Here is an 18,314-nt window from a genome sequence, read left to right on the forward strand (position 1 = left end):
GAGCCTGGCTGGACGTCATATTTTAGGGAGAAGAAGAAACTGCCTTGGAGTGAGTACATCAAACATATCTCATACAAATCACAGAATCCCACAACGCAGAAAGAGGCCATTTAACTGATGGAGTCTGCACCGACTCTCCAAAAAGCATCCCATTCTATCCTTCTAACACAACATAGGGTTTTTAAACATGGCTCACCCACCCAACCTGCACATCCCTGGACTCGCTAATCCCTGGACACTACTGGGCCATTTTTAGCATGGCATTCTACCTAACCAGCACATCTTTGGACTGTGGGAGGAAACTGGAGCCCCAGGTTTAATCAGAAAGAAACTGTATGTCAAAGGCTAAATTCCCTGGAATTTAAAAGCTCAAGAGATAATTTAGTTGAAATTTCAAGACATTATAAGAAACGAACAGTGAAAACAGAGAAACTATTTCTGTTGATTGTGGAACCGAGGACATGAGAGCATGGTCTAAAAATTATGAATACATTTGGAACACACTTCTGCAGATAACAATTTATGCCACATCAACTGTTAAATGTAAAACTCTGACTTCTGAGTTTTGTTAACCCAAGGTATTAAAGGATACCTTTAAGATCCCTATAGTGCAGACAGAGGCCATTTGCTCCATCAAGTCTGCACCGACCCTCTGAAGAGCATCCCACCCAGACCCAACCCATCTCTGTAATCCTGGATAGGGTTTTTAAACCATGGCGAGCCCATCTAACCTGCACATCCCTGGACGTCAAGGTGCAATTTTTAAACATGGCCAATCCACCTAACCAGGGAGGAAACCACAGCACCCAGAGGAAACCCATGCTGACACTGGGAGAACATGCAAACTCCACATAGCACCCAAGGCTGGAATTGAACCCAGGTCCCCGGCACTGTCAGGTAGCAGTGCTAACCACTGTGCCACATCAATCTAAATTGGTTATAGGTGGACAAGTCACAGATCATCCATAGGCTTGTCAAATGACTGAAGAGGTTAGAGATACTTCACAGCCTACTCTCAGTCTATACTTCTAATGGGATTATTATTAAATATTTTTAAACATAGTCCACGAGGACAGTTGCCATCATTATTTCAGCCAACAGTTAAATAGCTTGCCAACATTCAGTGTGGATTTTGATTCATATGGTGAGAATAGCAATGCAGGTGACTATTGGGTGCCAGGTATTAGCCTTAAAACTCAATGAAAAACTGAGCAATACTGGCATGAAATGTAAATAAAACTGTACCATTTTAAATCCAATAAATAATGAATAAAAACAAGAAGAGAGTTACCTCCTTTTCCACCTCCGAGTCAGAATCAGAGGCATATTTCAATTTAGTCCGATTCCTTTTTGTTTTTTTTGATGGTTCTTTCTTCTTTATTTCATCTACATCATCAAGTATTTTGTCCTGTTCGTCCTCTTTTTCTTTCTCTTCTTTCCGTTTCCTCTTTTCTTCCTCTTCTTCCTCCCGTTCTTTTTCTCTCAACCTCCTCAGCTCTTCCTCTTGCTGTTTCCTCCTCCTTTCTTCTATCTCTCTCTTTCGCTCCTCATCTCGTTTTTTCCAATCACTGATCTTGCCTTCAGCATCGCTATCACTGTCACTGCTAAGATTGAATACTAAATGTAAGATGTGTGTGTATTTTTGTCAGGGATTTCTAAACAGCTAGCACAGGTGCAATTGGCTACAGAGTCTGGTGCTGTATTCGGATAATTGCTGGATGAAATTACAAATCGGAGCTTTGCCAATTCTTAGGATTACTAACCAGCTTGAAGATTTCTGCTCTATGTCAGGGTTCTACTCAAAATAGCTCAATGGACAAAAGGTCTTACTCTGTGTAGCACTGACCTATATTAACTAAAATGCTTCAGATTTAATTCGCCCCTTCAAAACTGAGGTGATCTCAGTGGGGATGGAAGGTAGAAAACTACAATTGACGTTGCTGTAAAACATACCATTTAATAAGACATTATACTCAACACTACTTATTTCTAATCACAAGAATCATCATTACAAACTGTGTACAAGTTCAAGAAAGTAAGTGTAATAATTAGCACAGTACTTTGCAAAAGTGCTGCATGAAAACAACACTTTTAATTTTCTTAGTATAAATTATTTTTAATCAACTACTCAATGCCAAATAATAACACTGTGCTAGTGATGTGATGGTGATGCTGCTGAGGGGTAGGGATCAGACAGCATTATGAACTGAAGTGCTGTTAATTACTTCCAAAGGTCAAGATTTTTTCTGACAAAACAGGGAGGTTTCTTTAGATTTAGAAACCCATTTAAAAAGGCCAAAGCCTGGGGGTAGCACTGATGAGATGACAAATGGCAGTGATCATGACTGAACTTTTAACTCTGGAATCAAAGTAAAGAAATTCAAAAGATGTTTTGAGGAACTGATTGGATGATTTCATCTCTAGAACATACTGGAATTGTTGAAAGCACAAAATTGTGTGAAGGTGGAAAGTAAGGAGCTAAGGACCTTTATTTAAAGATCAATGGCTAATGTTCTTCGACAGATGCCACTTATATCAAAGTAGCCTGCACTAAAATAACAACCAAATAAAACCAAATTATGTAGGCATCCTTTATAATTTCTAAAACGTGACTAACATACTAAAACATATATCATTCCATTCCCAGCAACTTTGATTTATTTGTAAAGCCAAACGCTCATAGCTATGTACTAACCTGAGGCTGCTGGAGACTGAAGGTAATCTCTCAACCTTTGGCTTCCTTCCTCGGGGTTTTGGGGTCTTTTTTTGAGCTGCTAAATAGAGAGAAAGGTGGAGAAGGTTATCTTGAAAATAAGCTTGTGATTAATCTGAAATTCACTATAGAATAGAACAGAGCAGAACAATCACTACAGTGCAGAAAGAGGCCATTCGGTCCATCAAGTCTGCACCAACTCTAAGATTATCCCAACACATCTTCATAACCCCGCATGGGGTTTTTCAACCTGGGTCAATCCACCTAACCTGCACATTCCTCGATATTACTGGACATTTTGGTTTAGTATGACTAACTACCAAACCTGCACATTTTAGGACTTAGGGAGGAAACCCACACAAATACGGGGTGAACGTATAAACTCCATAAAGCCAGTCATCAAGGCAGAATTGAAGCCAGGTCCCTGATTCTGAGAGGCAGCAGTACTAAATACGGAGTCATTATGCTTCCCCAATTTAGTGGCTGTTGTACTAAGTTGGTACTCTAGTATTATTTAGTTATTGGTTGTACTAAGCCCTATATTTTTAACTTAATAAACCAACTAGATTATTGACTGTTCAGGTCAAAATAACAAGCTGCATAATTTGTTGATGCATTACAGAAAACATTACATATGTTTATTATATTGTGACAATAATTTTTTAAAAATTTAAAATATTCAAATAAGCTAACAATAAACTAGTCAACTAGGCAATATTGATCATCATCAGTGGCTCTTAAAGTCAATAATAAATGCATAAATTGTCAACCTATATCATGATACCTGGCTTCCTGCCTCTGGCAGGTTTCTTTACAGAGTCTTCAGAGTCGGATTCTCTCTTATAATCTTCATCATCATCATCATCTTCCTCCTTAGCCTGGACTGATTTCTCCTCCTCATCGCCACTAATCTGCTTTTCATCTTCCTCCTCGTCTTCAGAGTCATACTTCTAGAAAAGATTTATGCAAAGAATAATATTTAGGCTATTAATCCATGGGAGAAAAGGTCAAACTTTCCAACAATGAGGGATTGACAAATTATTTAAAAGCTAAATGATTGCTTATACAATAAATCACTCACCGGTACATGACATTTATTTATAGCATTTAACTAATAACATCCTAAACCATTTCACACTGAGAAAAACACTTACCTTTTCTCAGAAGAAAAATTCATGCTGGTTTCTCAAGCTCCTTCACAATAGCAAAAACCCTTGGAGTAAACTGATAAATATGTTGGCAGTTAAATAGCAAATTAATAAACTAAATATTTTGTGGAAAAATTTCTAAATAAAGATTGGGACTTGGAATCGATGCTTATACCACAAAAAATCACACCTTTGACTAAAGACCAAGTCATTTTCCATCCTGCTATCAACAGTGGTTAGTTATCTTGTCACAACTGGACACTATTACAGTTCAACTCAGGTCAGAAAGTTGGAGATACTAATTACCTTTTTCTTCCTTCCAGCTGCAGGCCCTCGTCGAGGTGTTCTGGAAATTACTTTTTTTTCTAGTGTGAATTCCTAAAGGGTGAAATCAAAAACAAATCATAAATGCTGACTACCCTGGGGATTGTCTTTGGTAGCTGCGGATTCAAAACATGCAGATTTTTTTCCGCTAACTCAGAATCAGCAAGTATCATCATAGCAGCAGTCAGTCAATTCAGCACAAACTTGGGAGAAATGGGAGACAAATGTATAGCTTCATTATTCACCAAATGAACTCAGTGAGGCATCAGGAGAGTCTTCCATTTCTAAATCAGATTGTAATGATGGAAATGCAAGGGAGAGGAGACTTGTCAATTTTCTTTCTACTAAATTTTCATGGGAGTGGGAAACAATAAAAAAAACCTATCTATTAAATTTCTCTACAGTGAGTAAACATTTAGTGTTTTTACTTACTTGGTCACTATTCTTTTCAGATTCTGAAGAACTTGGTTCAGAATTCTCTTCCAGTGAGTTGGAGCCACTTTCCTCTTCTTCTTCACTTGATTTACGCGTGCGTTTTGGAGGTGGTTTCTATAGATTTAGAAAAACATAATTGTATTGCTTTTTCCTCACTGATGAACGTTTATTTGCAGCTAGTTGCGATTTACTGCCTTAAAAGAAGGGAGTTTTAAAGAATGCAAATTAGACCTAATAGGAGTATTTTACCTTTATTATTTCACGTTGCACTATAAATGTGAATATTTTGTACCAATTGCTCCAAATGTACTTTCCTTAAATCCCCAACAATGGATACATAATCTTGAAATCACTATTATACTTCCTACAACTAATAAATTCCTAATTCTTAAGGAATTGTCAGCTTTGGATGTACATGAATTAACTTCTTATATCAAATTATCAAAAGAAATCACAAAACAGCAGTCGCATTCTAATATTTCAGACAATAGCAGTTAGATTTCAACATCATACCAACCCACATTCAGCTGAGAGCAATATCCAAAGCCTTACAAACAAACATTAATGAATAAGTTGGCCCACAGATATACTATGAAAATGAGGAAACAATGTTCATTGGAAAGTCCCACAAATCGTATTCACACTAATGGAGAAATCTGGAAATCAGGTTAAAAGTGTCTACTACCTGTTCTCAAGGGCAAATGTATCATCAATGAAAGATATTGAAAAAGGTTTTTTTTTAAAAATACTTGATTGGTATGCAGATCCAAAAGCTTACAACTAAATTTATTCGAGAAAGTCACCTTGAATAAATCAAAAAGAGCAAAACAAAAAAGTTTGGGAAAAACCAAGGTTAGGATATTATTGCTATATTCAAGTTAAAACCTATCCTTTGAATTTCATTAATTTACTGAGTATGAATTATATTAATTTCAGAGTTGATCATTTTGCATAAAGCTTAGATTACATTTAAGTGAGTCAAGAAGAATGTTGCTGCAGATTATAATCTGTTTTGGGAGGCATCAGTCTTGGCCAACAATCTACTTGAAAAGGATTTGGTAATTTATAAGATTTCTTAAAATGGTAAGTGCAACATTTTTGACTGAGCAAGAATGGTCTCCATTCATTGTTGATGACTGTCTGGTATTGTTCACGATTTGGATGCAATGTTGGTGTAAGGTTAAAATGCACTTGCAATTTGGATGTGAAAGACAGTTTCAGCAAGGTGTTTGGTAGTCAGTTACAGTGCAAATTCTCCCCTATTGCTGTCAAACAGGGAGGGGGTGGGTGGCAGGAGAGAGAGAGACAGAGAGAGAAAAACACACACACACACACACACACACACACACACACACACACACACAGACAGACAGACACACACACAGAGACCACAAGTCAGTAGGAGATGGAGAGAAAAAGCTGGGAGGCAATGGCATAGCATTATTGTAATTGGACTAATAATGCAGAGACATAGCCTGATATTGCAAGGACATGGGCTTGAATCTCACCTTTGTACAGTGCAATATGTTAATTCAATAAAATTTGGAATTAAATAAACTAGTCTAATGATGACAGTGTACCATCACCAGTTATCATCCAATTTTGGAAAGAAAGTCTGCTTTCCTACCTGCTCTGGCCCACATGTGACTTCAGACCCACAGAAAAATCTCCTCTAAAATGGCCTAGAGAGCCAATCAGTTCAATTATGGATGGACAACAAAATGTCAGTATCGTTAACGACTCCCACACTCCACATAAGAACAATAAAATGTCATGTTTTTTCACATCCTTAAATGTCCCAAATTATTAAATCAATATGAAAGAAATTCTGGTCTCAAGCAAAAGTCAGCTAATTTTCAGCTAGGTCCACAAATTCCAGTTAAATAGATAGGTTATTCATTTCTTTCAAAAATGAATTTTTGTGTTGCTAAAGTTCTCGAGTAGAACACCATTAGAATTCCTTGCTCACCTTCAAAGAGCATTGCAAAATCTTTTACATCCATCTGAACAGATAGGTGGATCTTGGTTTTAGCTCTGATTAGTATCAACACCTCTGACAAGCCAATACTCTGTTTGCATTGCATCAAAATATTACCATAGGTTTAAGATCAATACTAAGGCGAGCATACTACTACTGAGTTAAACTGAGAGAATGCTGAAGCAAACAGTAAAAATGTAACCAAGCCTCGGGCGGTGGTAGTGCTTTCTTTCAGCAGAGAAGGAATAATGAGCAGGTTGGGGAGAATGGTAAAAAAATGAGCTGCCTTCTCACCAAGGCTAGATGTTTTAAAAAAATACACACAGATACCAGTTTTGTTTGTAAGAGTTTACCTTTGTAAGGAGGGGCTTCCTCTTGATCCCACTCTGTTCAATACTGCCTTTGTCAGAGTCCTCATCACTCACTTCTTTCTCCACTTCTGCTCCACTTCCTGGGACCACTTCATTTTCTGGAACCTCACTGTCTGATGAGCTCGATGGCTAAACAGGAAAATCAGAAATGGGTTCAAGCCACAAAGGAAAATAAAAGTGACAGTTGTTAAATTACTCATTTTTCTTATTTCAGGAACATGTATACTCAGCCAGCAATCCTAGAAAAGTGTTAAAAACAATTAACTTACCCTTAATATATATCAGAGAAAATTTGAATGAGCTCTAAAGAAAAAGTATTAGGACAAATGACTAAAAACAAAGTCAACAAGGTGAGTCTTAAAAAGAAGAGTGGAACATTTGGTGAAGGAAGATATGCAGTGGCTGCAGTCACCATGGTGTATTCTTGGGGGGCTAAAATGAGGTGTATTTTAGCTACTATGAACAGAACACTACTTTCTCAAAGGGTTACCAAGTCACAATTCAGGTTAGGAGCTTGCAGGCAGGCAGGGAACGGACAATCACCACACAGTTGAAGAGAACATGCCGGGTAATGCAGGAATGCCCCAATATGTTCTCATACATTAACTGGTTTTCCATTTTAGATACTGGAGTATGTGATGATTCCTCAGAACAGTACATCAATAGCCAAATCTGTGACAGTTGGCACAGCTGTACATGGAGAATGAAAAGCAGAAGAGCAATAGAGACAAGAGATTTGATGATTGAAAGCATAGACAGGCATTTCTACCACCATTGGCATGACTCCAGGACAATACATTCCCACCCTGGTGCCCCATAGCTGCTCCAGGACAATTTTCTCGTACAGGGTCAACAGACAGAGGTTCCTATTGACACGAATTACGATGGTAGATTATCATATGAAATCCTGAAAGCAGGTTTTAGGGGGTTCAGCACCTAACCACAGAATTATTCCTAGTGGCATGTGCTACTGAACAGAGCAATTTGAGGATTCAGCCATCGGACACATGGTTGGAGAACTGATGTAGGAAGAAGGGCATCAGAATTCAAAGGCATCAAGATTGGTACAGGTTCCACTTGGCAAGGATAAGATGTTGGAGTCGAACATTTTCAGAACCAGCACCAGTAGGGAAGTTAGCTAGTGCTGTTAAAAGGGGTTAAAATAGATTACAAAAGAGAATCCTGATGCTGCAATCCAGGGCCGATTCATGGTTCCAGGTATTTTAGCTACTATGAACAGAATACTACTTTCTAAAAGGGTTACCAAGTCACAACGACCAGCATTACATAACCCATGGCCTTCCTCCATGTTCTCCTCAGCCTCTAACATACCAAACTGTGCTTCTTTTGTGCCCTAAGCCCAACTCACAGCTGCACCTGACCACTTCCAAGGATTCTGGTTTCTCAACACCCTGAATAGTAAATGATAATTTTGTTCTGGTATTGTCCTGGTGGTCTCTTTCAGTCCATGTTATGGAACCTTCCTTTATGAAACCATATCACTTCCCTTGGTTATGGTTGTTGGTGCTACTTCTTCTTGAAGTTAAGAGAAAGTGAGGACTGCAGATGCTGGAGGTCAGAGTTGAAGAGCGTGATGCTAAAAAAGCACAGCAGGTCAGGAAGCTTCCGAGAAGCAGGGGAAATCGACTTTTCGGGCATAAGCCCCGATGAAGGGCTTATGCCAGAAACATCAATTCTCCTGCACCTCATATGCTGTCTGACCAGCTGTGCTTTTCCATCTCTCCTTGAAGGTACACGGTTATCCTTAAAATGGCCAGACCTCAAATTGTGAAAGAGAAATTTAAATAGAACATGCACAGTGTGTCACCCTAGTATGCCAAAATTCTTAGATGTGGTAGAATTGAGCTTTTTTTTCCCATTGTCTGAATCCCAAGGCAAATTCATTTTGCAACAGAGCACATACTTTAAAACAAATTGTAAAAAGAAATCAGTAATCCCTACATTGTTTCCTCCAAAGTCCTTTGGCAATTTGATGTTGTCACTTATAAGATCTGAACAACATGAGTTATTTTTATCCTCGATCTCAGTTTTCTGAAAAATTGCACTTGAATTAAACTTTTGTATGCTTCATACAAAAGAAAGATTTCCAAAGTTAACAGCATACTCTGGTCATCAAGAATATTTTTATAAGTGCTCTTTAACCATCACAATTTCATAAGCACGAATGTCATGTCTCTCAGTAGTAGTCATAACATCAGCATGAATTTGTTTTGGCACAGTGGAATCCTACATTAGACAGGATGATGTCTAACTCACCAGTGGTGCAGTAAAGCTGACGTTCGGGTTGTTCTGTATTTCCCACAGTCCTTCATTGAATCCTTTCCTCTTGTTTGGTTTCCCATATTTGTCTTTGTATTTTTCGAAAAGGAAAATATCTTTTGGTCCCAAAAATGCACTGGATAACCAAAACAAAAAGAAACAAACTAAAATTATATGTAGTTTAAAGAATCAGTGTGAGCTTCACAAAATTACTTATGCACACATTCCAAAAATCCCAAATTCTGTCATTATTTGTTGGTGAAAACTTAGTAGGGAGAGATTCACATGTATGAAATCTGAAGAATGGCAAATTAAAGAATATTTTCCCCAAGTAATTTTCCTTCTTTTTTCAGTTTTGCTTGATTGACTACCAAAAACAAAGTATTTGATTAGAGATTACTTTTTAGAACCGTACTGGAGAGCATCGCAAGTAATGATACTTGTTTGACTTGTTTGACCTTCTGATCAACCCTAAATCAATTATCTTATTAAATACTGCATCCAAATGAGCACCAGACTATTTGAAACCTGTTTTCCCTTGGCATAACAAAGGGTCATTCTTGAATACAAAGCATCATGCTGATGAGAAATTAGATTGAAAACTAAAACAAAATGCACCCTTATAAACAAATGAAGATCCAATATTATGATTGGTCATATATTACACAGCTACTCAAGGCAGAGATACATACGTTTCGTGAGTGCCATAGAAAAAAATTGGATATTTATTTGATGGTGGTTTCACAGCTCCCTCTGCAACATCATCAATCTATAATAGAAAATATGGAATTAATAAACAAAAGAAAAATCCATTAACACCAAGTTTCCAACACAACTAGTTAATTTTACATGTGTGGAACACACATGTCCAAACACTTGTTTAGGTCATAAAAGAGAATTTCATCATACAAAATTATCTGCACATTATTTATTAGAAAACAAAGTTTGCAGCATAATCAGTAATAATAATAATAATAATAATAATAATAATAATAAGTTAACAACTCCTTTTTGGAATCTACTGATTGCTATAATTTATTATTTCAGTGGTGGCTTCTGTACTTTTTCCTAAGCTCCCATTTCTCCCCTTCGTTTAAGCATCCACCTCCTGTTCTCTTTTCGCAGGCAAGCTGACTGCTCAACCAAATAGTATAAAATATATAATCAAAATGATGATATTCACAGGATTTTGATTTGTTTCCAAAGCACTGTTTCTAACCTTGCATCAACATTTAACAAGACACAAACTTGGCTCCTGGGAAACATGTTTCAGTACATCAAGGTGGAAGACTTGCATTTATATATCATCTTTTAAAGATATCAATGTCCCAAAGTGCTTTACTGCCAATAAAGTGATTTTGAAGTACAGTTACTGCTATATTGTACAGAAATGCAGTAGCCAACTTTGTACTGAATAAGGTCGATCAAATCACAGAGAAATAGATGACAAGTGGCCATGTCCCTACCACTGAGCCAGAGTGCCCTGACTCAAGATCCACCCAGTCCAGGTGGTGTGTAATAGCATTTCTAAACAGGTTAATTTAAAAAAGTCTCTTTCTGATTAGTGATGTTTCAAGGATAAATATTGGTTAGAACACAGGAAGTGATGCAACAAGTTGGCTACCCAGCTAAATCCAAAAGGTACCAGAAGAAACTTTATTGCATTTCTTCATTTCCATTTTTTAATTCTGGCCTGTTACATAAAGATAAAACTAGTAACTCTCCTAATCCAAAGAAATTACCACGGCCTGTTGATCACAGTTCAAACAACTAATACAATCACCATTTACTGGCTTTAATTCTTTCCTGTTTTAACTGGTCAAATTTATTGGTGTTTAAGTTTTCCCATCTGCTGCACAGATGCATCATAACACATCTGAACAAGTTGATAAAAAACAGCTACTAAAAAAAACATGCAGTGGTAGAGCACAGACATACTGCAACATTGCACACAGCTGCCAGTACACATCATCAGATAGTATAAAACAAACACAGAAAATGTTGGAGAAACTCAGCAGGTCTGGCTGCATCTGTGAAGAGAGAATCAGAGTTAACATTAAGTCTGGAATGAATCTTCTTCAAAACTCTGGACTTGTTGGACTCAAAATGATAACTCCTCCTCGCTACACAGGAGCTACCAGACCTGCTGAGTTTCTCCAGCAATTTCTGTGTTGTTTCTGATTTCCAACATCTGCAGTATTTTGCTTTTATCACCAGGTAATAAAACTGATTTGATGTTGGTTCATCAGGAAGGTCTACTAACCAAGAAGTATACAAAACACACATACACAGGATCAGAGTTTCCAGGAAGGCCTGGAAAATACAATAATATTTTTTCTATTAACGACATGTAACCAGACTACAAAGTAATATTTATCAGCTATTAGGACTTTGCTAAATTCAACTGCAGCAATTAAACTGGGACTTCTTTCCTAGCCTTTCTGAATATTAGTCAGAAGCTGCAAGCACAAAGAAAACATGAGCCTCTAACCTGCATCAAACACAAGCCGACAGCTCTACTCTCAAAATAGAATGAAATTAAGATAATCTATATTCAAGGACATAAAATTGCCTGAAAGAGTGGTGAAGTAGATTCAATAATAACTTGCTAAAAAGGACTGCATCAATACTTGGAGGAAAAGATAAACAGGAGACAGAACAAAGTAATACAACTAACTAATTGGATACTGCTTTCAAAGAGCTGGCACGGGCACAAATGTATTGAATAGTTTCCTCGCACAGTGTATTCAATGATTCAAACTTTAGATCTCTTTTTGTTTTAAATTCAAGTTAGTCTTTTATTGGGAACAGTATATTACCACTTGGCTAAATGGAACTTTAACAAACTGACCTGAAGTTCAAGTGTAACCTTGATGTGTCCTTTCACTCTACACAGAACATGTTATACAGTGTTTTACAGATTAGTGCCTTGAAATAGTCTCATTACATGTACAGTTTTATTTAACATTTTAGTTATTTTAGCTATTTTTAAAATCAGTGTTCACTGATCCTCAATTACTCTCAATGGATTTTCAAGCAATTAACTGGAAATAAATATACACCTGTCTTTAACAACACATAGGAGAGGATCACAGTGCTGAACAAAATGTGTGCTTCAAGCCTTGGGTACAAGTTTCCTCTGGCAGTGCAATTATGTTTCGTTATTATTCCTCTGTCCAAATATCCCAAGTGATCTCATGAGAAGACAGCAAGCATCCCACGTATTATTTCAAATGATCTCAGGTACAACAACTGATTTAAAGTAAGTCATAGCGTCCTAGAGCACATAGGCAGGCCTTTTGGCCTAAACTGGTCCATGCCGACCAAAATGTCCATCCACGCTAACCCCAGTTACCTGCACTTGGCCCATATTCTTCTAAACTATGGATTTGTTCAAATGCCTTTTAAATGCTGTTAATGTACCTGCCTCAAGCACAACCATTGGCGGCTCATTCCATATGCGTACCACCCTCTGTGTAAAAAAAGTTGCCCCTCAGATTCCCTTTTATTCTTTCCCCTCTAACTTTAAATTGATGCCCTCTAGTCCTCGATTCCCCAACCTTAGGAAAACGACTGAGTGCACTCACCTGTTCCATGCCTCTCATGATCTTATACACTTCTATAAGATCCCCCTCAGTCTCGTCCGCTCTAAAGAAAAAAAGTCCTAGTTTGTCCAACCTCTCCTTATAACTCAGATCATGGAGTCCCTGGCAACATTCTTGTAAATTTCTTTTGCACTCTTTCCAGCTTAATAACAGCTTATATAGCAACGTGACTAAAACAGAACACAATACTCCAATTGTGGCCTCACCAACATCCTGTACAACTGCAACATAACTTCCCGCTACGATACTCGATGCCCTGACTGATGAAAGCTAGTGCGCCAAAAGCCTTCTTCACTGCCCGGTCTACCTGGGACTTCACTCTCAGAGAACAGTGCACCTGAACTCCAAAGTGCCTCTGTTCCAATACACTCCTTAAGGCCCTACCATTCACCATGAAACTGCTACTTGATCTGACTTTCCAAAATGCAAAAGCTTACACTTATCTATGTTCAACTCCATTTGCCATTTCTTCCCCAGCTGATCAAAGTCCTGCTGCAATTTCTGATAACCTTCCTCACTGTTTACACAACCACCTATTTTAGTGTCATCTGAAAAATTACTAATCATGCCTTGCACATTCTCAACAAAATCATTGATATAAATAACAAACAATAATGGGGCCAGCACATGGCCAAGTACTCCATTAGTCACAAGCCTCCAGTCCAACAAGCATCCTTCCGCTATTACCTTCTGCTTCCTTCCATCAAGTCAACTGCGTATTCAATTTGCCAGCTCCCCCTAAATTCAATGTGACCTAACCTTCCAGAGCAGCCAATCATACGGAAATTTATCAAAGGTCTTATTGAAATCCACACAGACGACGTCTATTGCCCTGCCCTCATCAACCTTCCTGGTCAATGCAAAGAACTTTAACAAATTTGTGAGTCATGATCTCCCATGCACAAAGCCATGCTAACTGCTCCTAATCAAATGTATTTCCTGTCTTTCCAAATGCATGTATTATTTTATCTCTCAGAATCTTCTCAAATAACTTGCACACCACAGACGTTAGGCTTACTGGTCTATTTTTCCCTGTTTTTTCTTGGCAGCCTTTCTTGAATAAGGGCACAACATTCACTATCTTCCTGTCTTCTGGGACCTCATTCGGGCCGAATGATGATGCAAAAATACTTGCTAGGACCAGGAGATTTATCCATCTTCATACATTGTAACAGGTCCAACTCTTCCGCTACTGTGATATGAACTGTCCCCAAGATAACACTACTAACTTTCCCAAGTTTTCATGTCTTCTCTACAGCAGAGAGAGGAGACCTTGAGACCTTGGCCATCTCCAGTGGTTTACTTAGATGACTTACTTACTTACAGTGTGGAAACAGGCCCTTCGGCCCAACAAGTTCACACCAACCCTCCGAAGAGCAACCCACCCAGACCCATTCCCCTACATTTACTCCTTCACCTAACACTACAGGCAATTTAGCATGGCCAATTCACCTAACCTGCACATTTTTGGACTGTGGGAGGAAACTGGAGCACCCAGAGGAAACCCACGCAGACGCGGGGAGAATGTGCAAACTCCACACAGACCAGTTGCCTGAGGCGTGAATTGAACCCGGGTCTTTGGCACTGTGAGGCAGTAGTGCTGTCCACTGTGGTCCTTGAGGAGTCCTATTCTCTCTCTAGTTTTTTTTTTCCCTTCAGTAAACTTAAAAGAACCTCTTTAGATTCACTCTACTCTTTTCAGCCAAGGCTCTCTCATGCCCCCTTTTCGCCATCCTGTTTTCCTTCTTCAGTAAACTCCTGTATCCACTATATATGTCCAGAGATTCTCTTGATCTCAGCTGCCTGTACCGGAGCCATACCTCCTTTTTTTCCTGATCAAAGTCTCAACATCTCTTGTCATCCAGGATCAAGTCTCGTGATCTTAGTTATTATAGTTTCAGGGATGCTACAACTAACTTCAAAGTCAGGGAGAAACATTACTTATTTTAATATATACATTTTCACAAAGCTCTTGACTTTGCACATTATCCAATACTCCTAGCTGGAAAATCTATTGAAGTGTTGTTTTCCTTCTTCCTCCATGTCAGTGAAAAGACAGAAAAACTAGGAAAGCTTAAATGAACGAACTTTAACAAGATAGATTTAGGTTCCCTGAGCTTAAACAAAATCAAACAAAAAATGACTACTGCTTTACAAACAACAGCAGATCATCTTGCTGAAATTAAAAAGAATTGCAACAGAGAATTTAACCCTTGTTAGAGATCTTGAACTAATCTTCAAAAATTTTGGTTTCCCTGTCTGTTAATTTCCACCCACAACATTTGTTTTAAACCATAAGTGTTTTATCTGGCTTAATCATGAATTAGGCATTTGGCATTTCTGAAACCGTATAATTTAAGTTGCATAGTAGAGGTGTACTAAAATAAATAGCTATTTTCTGTTAATGAGAAAACATGGTGTGAATTGCTTTTGTACTGAATACTGTCAGTCAGGAAAATTAGTCAACTTGGTGGTCTGATTGAGATTTTAAACATTTTGTGACTGTTTGTTGAACAATAGTGCATTTTTCCAGTTAAATCATGATAACTATCACAACTTCAGACAAGTGGCTCAGGGATTGAATGTTGAAATTGTAGGTAGAGTGACAATCCAATGAACTACTGTGACCTGGATTACATTAACCTTCTTGAGTGTTGATGGTGTTGCATTCACAAAAGGCAAGAGGTGTGGAGTATTGTAACACATTCCTGCCTAATGCATTGTCAATCAATAGTGGACAGGTTTGGGGAGTTAGGAGGATAGACAGTTGCTACAGAATTCTTTGAGCATTTCTTATAACCAGTGTTTTTACAGCTGGTCCAATTTAGTTTCTGATCAATCAATAATTGCAAGGTTGTTGACGATGGGCAAATTCAGAGAAAGGTATGCCATTGAGTATAATGGAGTACAGACATAACAATTATTAAGAATTAACTCAAAATTATTCAGACCTTGATCAGGTTATTAATTGCTAATTCTGATTAATTTGCATGTTCTGAGATGTACTGTATTTGGATAGAAAGCTATGCAAATAACAAAAAGGAAATAAATGAAGTGCAAATCAACCAAGACTTTAAATTTATTACCAACAGCTATGTTTCAAGTTTGGTCAGACTGTTTACTGAAAGCTGCAGCTGGCAGGGACCAGTTTACCACCAGATAATCAACAAAAGTTACTTGCAAATACAAAACTTTCTCTCGATGTTATCAGAACAAAGAAAGTACTACACAATATTGTAAATTGACAGCTGGCAGGTTAAATTTTTAAAACATGCTAAATAGCAAATATAAATGGCTGTCTGAAAGCAAATACTGCTGTTAGTAAGAGTTTCACAATTTAATAAGCGTATTGCTACAACAGTAACAGGCATATTCTGACAGTGAATGTCGAGAACTGATTATCAATAACAAATTGCAGGAATGAACAAATTCTATTCTGAGTCAGAAGACCTTCTGTAGCATGTTGTGTGCCTAGACAGACATGGAGTCAAAACAGTTGCCAAATATTCATACCAAAAGTAGTATCCAGAGTCCGCACTGAGAGGAGATGGAAATGACAGCACAAGGAGCTCCATTGCTTGGTATCACAGTGAAGGCAATCCTCCTAAAATGAATTTACGATTCATGTGGTTGTATTTCAGGAAGCACAAATGTAAGGAGAGGCAAATAAAATGACAATTTTGTTATAAGAGGAAGTTCTTTTCCAATGAAAAATGTTCAAGAAATATTTTTCCAATCAAAAAGATTGCCATTCATACAACCAAATTTAGCATAACAATACTAGAAGTCAAAAGACTTGATAGTCTCATTTGGAAGGGGTAAGCAAATTTGCTTTTAGATCCTTCTTTTGTCCCTCCTTTTAACTTGAATCATAACTGTATCAACTTGGCTTTTCTTCCTGTTTCAAGTTTATGCATCACCAAATAGCTTCAGCTGAGTTCAACCTAACAGTAATTGCCACTAACTGTGACCAGTGTCATTTGCAATGACAGGAATGGAGCACACCTTAAAAGTTAAATACCAAAATTCTGTTTGCTAAAATATCAATTCAAGCTTGCTCATTTGGAGGCAATAGAATTCCAAGGGATAAAGATTACCTTAGATAAATAATTTTATAACAAACTTTAAACAGCTACATTTGAACAAGCAGGTGAGTGCACTGGAGAGGTTCTTTCAATTTTGTTTTGCACATGCTTATTTTTTGTTTGACCTTACCAACCTAAAAACATTGTAGGCAACATTTCCATCTATCTGAATTGTGTATGAAATCTGCCAATATATTTACTCTACCACAATATGTGGGTTGAACTGTTACTTAAATCTATGTAGATTCAGTCTAAGCTACCTCTGGTATACAACTGTTTTGTGTTTGAGCAATATGGCATCTACCGAATGCCCATTATTTTTTCCCCCACTTTCCTTTCTAAACATGCTGCGGCAAAAAAAAGTTTAGATTTCATTCTTGCCTATGTTTAAGCCATATCTCTTTACATTCCAACAGTTATTAGACTTTTGCATTGGCTCTGCAGCTTTGGGATGTCAGGTCATTGTGAAAGATGCTATATACATACAATTTTGTTCCTCTGTTATAGTGATTATATCATAAACCCCAGTGGCAACTTCTGCAATAAACTCATCTCAATTATTGTAATGCTCCTTGTATTAACACCTGAGCATTTAAACAGCATGCTAGTATGGTCTGCTGATCGGTCTCTATTGATGTCATGGTACTGCCATTTTATGGTGTCATATTAGCTCGCTTTTTCATAATTTTTAAAATTTCACCTCGAAACAGACTCCGTATTATCCTTAAAATGGCCAGATCATTGTTTTAAAAAGAGAAACATGAACACAGCCTGACATCCTACAATGCCTGAACAAATGGGCATACTGGAAGTTGTGCTCCTTTTCTTTTGCTTAGACCCAAGGCAAGTTAATTTTGTAACAAAAGGACATATACTTTAAAAGGAATTGCAAAATAAAATTCGGCATTTCCCAGAGTGCTTCTTCCATGATCCATTTGGCATTTTGATGCTGTCATTTCACTTTTAAAAATTCTGTTGCATTTGTCTCTCCTAGTTTTCGAAGTGCTGTATCTCTCATTGCAACAGCCAAATTAGCTGGTTTCCCTTATCAAATTGGTAGAATTCTCATTGATCCTTAAAAATTATTGTATATTTTAAAATCATTTTCGTTCGGAGCCATAAATGGAGAACTAAGGGCAACCTTTGGACTGTGAGCAGCAGCTTGTTTAAAACAAAAAAAAGACCATCAACGAACTGTTACTTATTCACGAGGCCAGACCTGAAAGTTAAATACAAGTTGTTTCTTGTTAACATGTGTTTTCTCAATGCTTCAACTTCAGAGAGGACTGATGGTCAGATGGCAGATGTTGAATGTTAACTGGGATCTCAGAAGAAGACGAGTCTAACAAAGGCAGGCCAGATTTTGAACTGATTT

The 18,314-nt window shown here is 37.6% G+C and overlaps 1 protein-coding gene across 4 annotated transcripts in view; it reads right to left on the minus strand.

Moving 5' to 3' along the window:
* Window positions 1–18,314, minus strand: part of hdgfl2 (HDGF like 2) — a 61,532-nt gene that overhangs the window by 25,743 nt on the left and 17,475 nt on the right. For all 4 annotated transcript variants that reach the window (XM_043720964.2, XM_043720963.2, XM_043720966.2 and 1 more), the window contains exons 2-9: window positions 9,942–10,018; window positions 9,247–9,385; window positions 6,952–7,098; window positions 4,618–4,734; window positions 4,168–4,239; window positions 3,498–3,663; window positions 2,696–2,774; window positions 1,292–1,604 (exon numbers count right to left, since the gene is read on the minus strand). In XM_043720964.2, coding sequence (XP_043576899.2) covers window positions 1,292–1,604; window positions 2,696–2,774; window positions 3,498–3,663; window positions 4,168–4,239; window positions 4,618–4,734; window positions 6,952–7,098; window positions 9,247–9,385; window positions 9,942–10,018 — 1,110 coding nt within the window. The remainder of the gene's footprint in view (window positions 1–1,291; window positions 1,605–2,695; window positions 2,775–3,497; window positions 3,664–4,167; window positions 4,240–4,617; window positions 4,735–6,951; window positions 7,099–9,246; window positions 9,386–9,941; window positions 10,019–18,314) is intronic.

Source organism: Chiloscyllium plagiosum, unplaced genomic scaffold (genome assembly GCF_037043375.1).
Source record: "Chiloscyllium plagiosum isolate Xiang-an unplaced genomic scaffold, Cpla_swu_hap1 HiC_scaffold_28, whole genome shotgun sequence".
Taxonomy (NCBI): Eukaryota; Metazoa; Chordata; class Chondrichthyes; order Orectolobiformes; family Hemiscylliidae; genus Chiloscyllium; species Chiloscyllium plagiosum.